Below are 11391 nucleotides of genomic sequence, written 5' to 3' on the forward strand. Positions count from 1 at the left end.
TCGTCTGCCTGTCCACTTGAAAGACCGCTGGCTGGACAATCAGTGACCGTAACGGTTTGTTTTGTCACAATGACACGTTCCTATAACATAGCTTGCTTGTATTTTCATACAACAGGTTGGTTGATGGAGTGACAGGGTGACGCAGTATTCGCCCTTGTCACAGGCAGTTGCTATGCATTGATGGAGTTGTCTCCCTGCCAAAGCGTGAGCTATTCATAATAGCTCGACGTTTTTGGTAGGTTGGAAGTCGGCACACCAATGATATGTGGTGTTTGTGTTGGGGTCTGGCTGCTGTTGTCACTTTGTATGCTCTTTAGAACCGTTGCGTACCAATGGCAGTTGTAGGGCTCTAAAACTCTCAACCCTGTTTGCCTGGCTTTGCCTCCACAGGTGATTGTTGTTGTGCTGCGTGAACTGGGTTATGGTTGGTTAGTTTTGTATCGTCGGCTTTGAATGTTTTCGTTTTTGAAATTCAGATTTCATTTTGTCTTGTTTTGACAAAAATTAACGTACCATTAAATAACATTTCTTATTTTGTTTTATTGTGTCTGTTTTTAATCAGGGAGGAAACTTCGGAAATCTCGATGGAATTTGTACCTCCATGTTCTGTCTGGTGCCCGGAAACAGACGTCGCATCTTCTGCGTGGAGTATCACGCTGCGCACGGCACTACTTGTGCAAATGGAAAGGTCAGTAAAATGTAAATCAGTTGGGGTCAAAGGGGAGTCAAAGTTGATATCAATTGTATATCAATATAAGTTGTGGGATATCTTACTAGTACTGCATACGCCACCACGTGCGGAAAGTCAAGTCAAACAGTTTATTTACCAAATGCAAAGCACAGGATTTTGTTATGGTGTATGCATAAAACTTCACACTCCTTCCACACGCATATATCATAATAAATATGTACAGATAAAGTGTTCAATTTCACTGGGCCTATTTACGTGTGTATACCAACCAGACAGTCAACCGGAAGGGTCAGTGACATGTACATTAATAGGGGTGAAGGAGGAATCAAAGTTGATATCAATTAAATATCACATTGACACCACGTGAGCAAAATGTAATGGAAAGGCAAGTACCGTGTAAACCAGTTTAGGTTGCACTTGGTACCAAGGCAGTGTAAAACCTTATATTCATTGTAAAAAAGCGACGTCGCGAAGTCTATTTGAAGAAGCTCGCCACACAAAGCTTTGGCGCATACGTTGTTTGCGAAGTCGCGAAGTTTACTTCGAGCTCAAGTAAAGAAGGCCTTAAGCCGCTAGCTTGGGTTGTTGGAGAGGGAGGGAGTTTTGACTCATCGTCTCCCAGGTACAGATATATCTGTACCCACTCATATGGCTCTGTCTGACCTGGTACGGATATATCCGTACACACATTCACTTCAGTCGCTTCCTGTAACGTCGATCTTAACGCCTGCATTTCAGCGTGTTGATACACAGTTTCTACACAGTTAGGCCAAAAAGAAAAATATGTCTGTTTCCGGTAACCCGACCGACCCTATTTTTAAGCGCCGACCCTAAAGATTTTTTTCGCTTTTCGCAACAACAAAAAAATATATATGAAGTCAAGTATACTTTATTTAGTTTCAATATATCTAGGTCAAAAACATGTGCTAAATAATTGTAAGTAAACTAAGGGAGCGTTTAAAAAAACTAAAAAAAAACGTAAAAAGACGGTATTTTAAAAAAAACCATTTTTTTACCTTTTTCTTACGTTTTGTTCAACAGCTGGTCTCGGCTAAAAAAAAACTTGGTCAACATAGGTGGGGTAGAAAGTGTTAACAGATATGCTACATATGGAGGGTGAGGGAGTTTTGACCCAGCGGTTTAACAGATATGCTACATATGGAGTGTGTGGGGGGAGTAATTTTTCGTTTGGGGAAAAGGAAGACAGTGTTACTGTGAATGCTGAATACAGCGGTGGAGGCATGTAGGCCTTAACTTTCAAGGTGGGAATTCCAAGGCAAAATACCGTGTGTGTGTGTGTGTGTGTGTGTGCGTGCGTGCGTGCGTGCGTGTGTGTGTGTGTGTGTGTGTGTGTGTGTGTGTGTGTGTGTGTGTGTGTGTGTGTGTGTGTGTGCGGGAAGAAAGCAATATCATTGCAAATTAAAATAATGTTAATTTACATCTTTTTTATTCCAGTGGTGTGAAGAAGGGGCATGTGTGGCCAATGCAAATGCACCAAATATTCCACAAGGTGATTTTGACACTACTTGGTCGTACTGTTTCCTATTTTGATTACATGTCATTTGCACAGAACTATAGTGATTTTTTAGAACCATTCACGTTGCTATTCACAAGCAGATTATAAACCGAAATTCGAAACTGCATACATTTCAAAATCGAGAATCAAGAAGTAAGAAGGTGAGTTTATGTACCGTTTAATTATAGACGAAACAAAACATAAATCTATTTTGCTTAGTCCATTTTGGAGGCGACAACAATGCAGATATAAGGCACAGTATCAGTTACCATCGAGCTTTGTCCACTGTGTATCGTGTTTATCCATTGTAAATACCGATAGTTCGAAGTTCTTGTGAATGTTTAGTGTTGTCAATAGTTACACGCTCCATAAACGTTTTTGGCTCACGTAAGTGTAGCCTATGCGATGCTAACTTTTGTCTGTCTGTGCGTGCGTGCGTGCGTGCGTGCGTGCGTGCGTATGTGTGTATGTCTGTGGTAGAAACTTTAACATTTGACTGAACACCGAAATACTAATTTTACCTGGTTATTATTCAAGCAACAGCTTCAAAGTATTGAAGCAATGATCAACATTTTGTCGGCACGTATGTAGTTAAAGTGTGTATCCAAAGAAAACGGGTGGTGGGGGATTTTGGGAGGGGGGGGGGGGGGTAATAACAGCTGACTGGTTTGTGTCGTGTGTGGTATGTAGACCAGGTCAGGGGTCAAGGTTAGGTCAGATCGCGTGAAGGATTGTGGTATAGATACAGTTATCACCGAGCTGCAGTTCGCCGATTCGGAGAAGACGATTTCACATTGTTCGGTTTCGTAGCTCCAGAAAAATAGATAAAGAAGATACCAAAGGAGATTTCCTACAGGTTAATCTGCACAGCGTGTTTCCAGTGTCTGCGCGAGGAAGCGCTGTCGAAAGCGCAGTGTCGATCTGGCCATCTGGCAGTCGTGTCCCCGTAAGTAGGCTACAGACAGACAGATCTAGATCTAGTGTCTCGCACTCTTGCACCGTGTCACCTATGCTTACTGTATTATTAATTAGAAAAAAACACAGTAAACACAAAGTTTCAAAGACTTTCGGGCCACGCCCTTCTTCAGTGAAATGAATGAGAATGTAAATAAACAATGACCAATGACGTAAAATTCTTGATTAAAAAAAGAAAAAAAAAAAAGAAAAAATTCTTGATTAAAAAAAAAAAAAAAAAAAAAAAAGGAAAAATCGTCATGTATGCTTACTGTATGTGTGACGGAGTGATTGAGTTTGTGTTACTGTTTGTCGATTTGTTACGTGAGCCTTGAAGGCTTCGCCTCTTGTTTATTCTTGATTTTGGAGTGTTAGCAGTCGATCTGTTTCGAATGTTTCAAACCTATTTGTTACACCGATTATTACTCGTTTCAACCGTACTCATTTGCCATACTTAAATCAAGAAACAAATGTCCGCACAGGGAACTGTCCGTTCGGAGATCAGCTGACCCTGGTCAACCGCCGGAGATGTCCCCAGGCCGTAGCAGCGAGGCCCGCGCTGTGCTACAACCAGCGGGTCCGGACCATTTGCTGTGCTACCTGCGCTCAGAATGCCCAGGCTAACAGCAACGCTAACAGAGCTGGTACGTTGAAAGAGGGCAATGAAATGGAGAGAAATACTTGTTGTACCTAAAGGACAATCAGTAAATTACTTCGGTTCTGACATTTTAGCGTTGCACGAAATAAGCGAGTTCTTGGCCATTTTGATAATAATTATTAACACACACACACACACGCACGCACGCACGCACGCACACACACACACACACACACACACACACACACACACACACACACACACACACACACACACACACACTTCCAGATACTTCCATGCGTCAGGGGGTCCTAGATCTGATTTGTAGTTAGGTCCAGATCCTTACTCCCGTGACCATTCTCTGGCTGCAAAGGTTTGACGATTGATTTGAATTCTATGGACCCTTTAGAACAAAATTAGACCCCCCTACACCTTCGAAAAATGCTGGCATTTTTCACCAGAGGCCAAAATCCAAGATGGCCGCCAGCGCTATCTGGAAAAATCAAGTTTTGAACCAAAGCACCTAGAATTATGTACAAAGACACTTTTTCGGGTAAGTCGACCATGAGGATTCCGATTCCGATATTAATTTGACGTTACGACATCATTTTCATCCAGAAATTCAAGATGGCCGACATCCGGTAGTGTGAAAACTAAACGTTTGAACGGGAGCACCACAAATCACCCTTTGCCCTTCTTAGTGGGAGACCATCCCGTGTTCGTCCTCATCACCCTGCTCAAGGCCGAGAACCCAAACAAATACCGTGACATTGTGCCCTTTCTTGGTCCTTTCCATACACAGTGTGTGATGATGAGTGCTATCTACAAACGCTACAAGGGGAGTGAGCTAGGGGACGTACTCGTGGCGGGAGGAGTTATTGCTGAGGGCTCCGTTGATCGTGCGCTGCAAGGCAAACATTACAAGAGGGGACTGTGTTGCTTGAGGCTTATGTATGAGGGGCGTATGAGTCAGCTAGTGCAGGGGAGGCTCACGTCTGACCTGGGTGGTGAGACTAGGGAGAACCTGAAGATCCTCAGAGATACAAGTCTCTCCAAAGAATCCCGCGCTGCTGCTCATGAGGCACTGGAGGAGGATGCTGACCTCGAGAGCCTCATCACCAACTTATTCACAAATGTGGAGGGCAGTGACATGGCGGACTACTGGAGGGAATTCCTGACCATGACGGACGCGCTCATGCAGAATGTACACGCGGTCCATATATGCAACTGGGACGGGTACGTCACATCTCTGCGAGCCATGCTGCCATGGATGGTGGCGTACGACAACAACAGATACGGACGGTGGCTTTCTGATTTCTGGGCGATGCTGACAGCTCTCCCTGCTGATCAGGTCACCTTTCTTCAAACTGACTTTGCTCAATCCATCACAGGAAACCCCTACTCCAACATGGCCTGGGACATGTGGATCGAATGCACCATGAACAAGGGCAGCAAAATGAAATCTGGCTGGCTCTCCATTCTCCAAAATGAGAAGCAGCTGCTGGTGCACTCGAGAAATGTGAACAATGTGGCCAGGATTCGTGCAGCTCATAACGTCATGGCCAACCGAAAAAAAGCCAACAGAAAGCACACGGAATGCGGCCCAAAACGGATGCGAGAAGGTGAGCAGTGTGTGCAGGACCTGGTCGCATGCATGCATGAGTTTGACTCATTTCCGTTTGACCCTTCCTCACCCACCCTCCGCATGCTACAGTCAGCCATGCCTGTCTCTGATGAGCTGGTTGCGGATTTCAAGTCAGCCCATGCTGCAGGGGAGGAAAAGCTGACCAGCTTCTTGCGAGAGAGGGTGTTCAGTAAGAATACCTCCCTCCATGCACCCGTCCCTCTGAGCAAACGCTTGACGTTTGCCAAGATGCCCGACTTGGAGAAGCCCGGGGAGGAACTCAAGGCGAGAGCTGCTGAGATGGAACGGAGCGCTCTCAAGGCAGTAATCGACCTGGTTGAGGTCAGTCAACTTGTGGACCTCTCTGAGTTGTTGGAACATCGTGTTGTCGAGGAGTGTGTGGCCTTATTCAACCCAAACGGCACATATAGGAAGACACAAAAGAGCAAGCTCATCCATAGGCTCTCTCTGCAACCTGTAGAACTGCAGGATCCCTACATCGCTCTCATCGACATGGGCATGATCTGGAGGATGGCAACGCCATCAACAGAGGATCGACAGACGCAAGATGGTACCCCATACACGTGGTCAGACTACGCCCACAAGGTGTCATCCATCATCATTGCCCGTCATGGTCATGCTGAACGTATTATATGTGTGAACGACCCGTACAACGCAACATACTCAACCAAAGATGATGAGCGAGACCTGCGGGTACATGGTCAAGCACATGTCCCCAACACCTACATGAAATTGAGCGACCCCTTCCCTATCTCCCCACGCGTTCAAAACGCTGCTGTGTAGTGTCAGCAACAAGGAGCGGCTACAAAAGCTTATATGTGACCACCTGAGAGACTTTGCACAGAGTGTTGATGCAGAGATTGTCTACTCTGTTGGCCCCCACTGCACCAACTTGTCAACCCAGCAACCATTGGAGAACTACAGCTTTGAGCAGTCTGAGGCTGACACTGTCCTCTTTTCCACATATGCAGTTCTGCGCGAATCAGGTTACAGTGGCCCTGTTGTCATTGATGCCGCTGTTACGGATGCCTATGTCGCGGCTGCAGTCATCTCACAGCAGCTGCCAGGAATCCTCTGCATCAAGAGGAAGCAGGAGACGGTCTTTTGCCGTGGCCTGGTGACTGACGAGATGGCAGACTGTATTGTGCAGCTTCACTGTATGACAGGTTTCTACGGCAAGGGTAAGACGTCAGTGTTTGACCGGGTTGCAAAGAGCGCTGTGGCCCGACGGCAACTCTTGCAGTGCGGAGATAGCCTTGACCCTGAGGAGGAGGTGCTAGAGGAGCTCTTCCAATTCACGCGACATGCAATCTATGGCGACAACAAGAGTAGCACCATGGCTGAGGCCCGTGCAGCAAAGTGGAAGGCACTGAAAAACAAAGCATTCATCCGTCTGCCTCCAGATGCAGACAGCCTACGCCAACACTGCCTCCGTGCAAACTACTTGGCATATCTAGTGCGTCATCCCTTCCTGAAGAACCACCCCACGCCACTTGGAAACGGCTGGGAGCTGGTGGGTGGTCGCTGTCGCCCTGTCCGCCACACGCAACCTGCTCTCCCGATACACCTACCTATGCACCTACCTGCACAAGGGCCAGCTGAAGAGAGCGAGGAAGATGAGAGCAATGAGGAAGATGATGATGATGATGATGATGATGATGATGATGATGATGATGATGATGATGATGATGTACAGAGGAGGGAGAATGCATTGGAATATGACGATTCAGAATCTAGCGAGGCAGCATGCTCTGATTCGGACTAATTTATCTCACCAATGTCATATTGATTCATCGATTTCATAGCACTGAAAGGAAGGACATAAAAGCACAATTGGTGACTTCTAAATGTGTATCAACTGTGTTGTTGTCATCTTTGTCCAAAGAAAGGGCCGAAAAAGTGCCATTTTCAGAGTAAAACGATTATTATTGACAGTTTGTAATTGGTTTCAACTGAAAACTGTTCATGTTACAGTTATTATACAGAGGTTATTTAGAAGTGTACTAAGTTCTCTTGTCATGCATTCAACAATTGCTTTACTGCAATAGATCCTTATGGAGGATGTTTGCTTGAAGGACAAAAGTTACGTTTTCGCTCTACTGGATGGTGGCCATCTTAAATTATTAGGGCCAAATGATGTCGTAACGTCAAACTAATATCAGAATCGGAATCCTCGTCGTCAACTCACCCGAAAAAGTGTCTTTGTACATAATTCTAGGTGCTTTGGTTCAAAACTTGATTTTTCCAGATAGCGCTGGTGGCCATCTTGGATTTTGGCCTCTGGTGAAAAATGCCAGCATTTTTCGAAGGTGTAGGGGGGTCTAATTTTGTTCTAAAGGGTCCGTAGAAGTCAAATCAATCGTCAAACCTTTGCAGCCAGAGAATGGTCACGGGAGTAAGGATCTGGACCTAACTATTGGCCTATATGGTCCGCTGGACCCAAAAAGCTTACTTACTTACTGCCTTTCACGCCTGGTGGCGTGTAGGGCAGCGACAGGACCCAAAAAGCAACGACAATCAAATCAAATTCCATGCGTCAGACTCACGAAGGAATGCGTATGGCAGCAGTGCCGACAGTAGGGTTATACCAGCGGTACACGTCTGTAGGTTGCAAGAAGCGGAATTATTTTAGTAACCGCAGCTTTTGGGCTTTTTTTCGTCATCAAATCTATTCCCCAAAAAGTTCAAGTTATTGCAATCTATCTATGCAATTCTTGACAGCCAATTAATGTAAGAAGGGTTGGCTTTATAATTCCTTGGTGAAAGATATCGGCTTCATTATACCGTCACCGATGATGTACATTTCATAAAATTATAACGAAAAAGAAAACACAGTTGGATGGATGATAACGACAGCGGACGATGACAAGGACCTGCCTGCTGACGACAACGGTGATGACGATCCTGATCATAAAGGCAAAGTTACAAAGCACACACTTAGCAGTTTGAAAAGAACATAACAAGTATGTAAGGCTTGGCGCTCACCTATGTAACTTCAGCAGGACAGACGACGCACTGCAGATTATCCCAGCCCGCTACTCGTTGCGTGAAAGGAACACAGGCCAAGTACATAATCCCTATCGCAGCATCAATCATATGCAGTGCGTCGTCTGTGCCGCTGAAACTGCGCAGGTATATTCTGCCCTTAACAACATCAGAAGTCTTTGCCGATCTCAGGCATAAAAACTTTAACGGTCCAAATCTTTTTCTTTTCTCTCAGCTTGTCCGTTTGGGGACAGAGTGAGGAGATGCAACCAGCAGTCCTGCCACAGGCTTCTCCCGGACGGCACGCCCTATGCTCGTGACTGTTGTGGCACGTGCAACTTTGACGCAACTCAGTGGACATGCGCAGACGCGCCCAATGGTGTCGATGGAGCTCCCTGTAGGGCGGCTGTGCAAGCGGATCAAGTTCAAGGTTGTTACAACTCGACCTTGGCCTTCAGTTGCTGTGCGTCGTGTCAAGAGCAACGTACTCCTCAAGGTCGTGAAGGTAAGCGGTTAATAAGACTCGAAAAAAGAAATACAAAATATTTGGTAGTTATAGTTAGCAAATGAGTTAGTCAGTGAGTGGATGGGCATGTGATCGAGTAAGACAGTCAATGTCATTGACAGTGAGTTGGTCAGTCTGCCACTCAGTCAGTGAGTTAGTCACAGTAAGTCAGTCAGTCATTCAGTGAGCGAGTGAGTGAGTCGGTTAGTCAGTCAGACAGTGAATGATTCAGTAAGTAGACGAAGTGAGCGAATGAGTCAGCCGGTCAGTGAGGCAATCTCATTGGCTGGTGTATTGCCGCTGGATGATTACATATTTTCACAAATTCCACATGTTTTACTCACCTTGCCCCCTTCACCTGTTACAAACGATTGAGGACAAGAGCAAACCACTCAAACAGCTCAAATGCATGCCTGAATCTGGCGTTATTGTAGGAATTTGGTTCCAACAACAAATCAGATGTAAAGGGGAACAACTCCACGTGGAGCTTTACCAATCAAATAAAGTAAGTCATGCCCCTTTATCACAATACAACGTCCGCTTTGGAACAGCAAACGCCGGGCCCTCGGCTGGTATGCCGTTAATATTTGAATGCCGACTCTCAGAGGGATTGTTCAGGCAGAGTTTTCAGTTCGTGACATGGGGTTTCCAAATTGTCTTTTAGGGACAATTCGACGACGCGAAGCGTTTAGTTGAGGGGGCGAAGCGTTCGAACCCCCGGAAAATGTTGATAAAAACAAGGAAAATGGAGCAATCTGGTGCAATCTGAGCCAATCGAGACACTTCCCCTTATACACCTTAATTTAAAAAGACAATTTTGGATCAAAACAAGGATCTGGTGCAACCTGAGCCAGCAAATAACCCAACCACTTTCCAAAACCGTCACTTGGAAGACAAAGGCCGGCTCCTAGGGGGTTCAGGGGGCATGCCCCCCCGTAGAAATTTTGATAAAAATCAAGGAAAATGGAGCAATCTGGTGCAATCTGAGGCCATCGGAAACACCCCCCTGACAAATTCCAAACCTTGGGCAATCAAAGATTCTGTATTCTGTATGTGCAAAAAGATCAGAATTAGACAGAGCGGGCCTTTAAAATAGCGCAGTCTCATTTGATCAAGATTTTGTTTCAGGTTGTGAATACGGGGATCGGGACCTTACACCTGAGTTCTGCCAGCGACTGTCCAACAGCAGCCAGCCCTGCACTCAGCAGCAACGTGATCAATGTTGTCGCACTTGTGGCGCAAAGGAGAATGACAATCAAGGCATCATTCAACGAAGTTCTGCAATTTCCACTTTAACGTTGCAGTGGCCTATACAGTTGTGTCTGTGGCTGATAGCTGTGTGCAATATATGTAGACTGTGGACATGTGTATGATAATTATGACTATGCTTGTTCCTAACAATATGTGTGTGATTTATTATGCCATGTTTTATGGGCGGGAAGTGCGACGTGGGATGAATCAGGATGGGGGGGGGGGGGGGGGTTGGTGAGGTGGTGCTGGAGGAGAGAGGGTGAAGTGGAAGACGTTGAGGGGAGGCGGGGGAGGGATAGATATACGGGGCGAGAGACGGAAGGTGTGTGTGTGTGGGTGTGTGTGTGATGGGGTGGGGGGGGGGCTGCTTAGAGAACTGGAGATATAAAACTAAACAACAATGATCGGATTGTGCCTGTGCCTTTTGTCGTTATTTTTTGTGTGGTGATATTTACCATCATGACATGACAGATACCATTTCTTGGACTCATTTGTTCGTAATGCGTTGTTATCGTTGTTGGCTACTTTGCTGTGTGTGTGTGTGTGTGTGTGTGTGTGTGTGTGTGTGTGTGTGTGCGTGCGTGCGTGCGTGCGTGCGTGTGTGTTTGGTTATCCGTTTTCTTTTGCATGTTTTCATTATTTCTTATATAAAATAAATATTTTCTTTTCCTGTTATTTGTGTGTACACGCACAGACAGTGTTGTCCTTTAAAATGCATCACTGTATGCAGCTTTGGAGAGCCCATCTCTCCCTCAGTTTGTTTCACATGCCTGTCACGAAGTTGTTAATTAATCTATTTGCTGTGTTTTCTGCTGACCCAATCATTCATATAAATCACTCATGATCTATTTCACTAAATTATTGTTGGTACTGGTTCAATGCTGATGTAGAGAATGCAGACAATTCTTAATAAAAATGATTACGCTGACTTTTTGAGTCACTTGAGAAAAAGTGACTCTATGTAATCGGTCAGTGTTAGTCTGTCCGGCATTTTATATCTTTGACAAAGTTCATCGGATGTGATTGAAACTTTGTAGGATTATTCTTTACATCAAAGTATTTACATCTGTAGCCTTTTACGAACGTTATCAGAAAAACAAGGGAGATAACTAGCCTTTTCTGTTCGGCAACACACAACTTAACGTTGGGCTTTTCTCGGAAACTATAAAAGTGACCGGGCTCAAATTTTATGTGAACGTGACTCCCAGTGACCTCTACACTTTGACGTCGGCTTTGGTGACCTTTG

General features: G+C 45.3%; 1 protein-coding gene across 1 annotated transcript in view; it reads left to right on the forward strand.

Annotated features, from left to right (window-relative positions):
- LOC138970399 (snake venom metalloproteinase HT-2-like) overlaps positions 1 to 10355 on the forward strand; it is a 25933-nt gene extending 15578 nt beyond the window's left edge. The window contains exons 5-9 of the mRNA XM_070342845.1: positions 563 to 688; positions 2147 to 2201; positions 3644 to 3805; positions 8625 to 8894; positions 10023 to 10355. Coding sequence (XP_070198946.1) covers positions 563 to 688; positions 2147 to 2201; positions 3644 to 3805; positions 8625 to 8894; positions 10023 to 10267 — 858 coding nt within the window. The 3' untranslated portion in view covers positions 10268 to 10355. The remainder of the gene's footprint in view (positions 1 to 562; positions 689 to 2146; positions 2202 to 3643; positions 3806 to 8624; positions 8895 to 10022) is intronic.
- Positions 10356 to 11391: the final 1036 nt, after the last annotated feature.

The sequence above is a fragment of the Littorina saxatilis genome, linkage group LG7, assembly GCF_037325665.1.
Source record: "Littorina saxatilis isolate snail1 linkage group LG7, US_GU_Lsax_2.0, whole genome shotgun sequence".
Classification (NCBI taxonomy): domain Eukaryota; kingdom Metazoa; phylum Mollusca; class Gastropoda; order Littorinimorpha; family Littorinidae; genus Littorina; species Littorina saxatilis.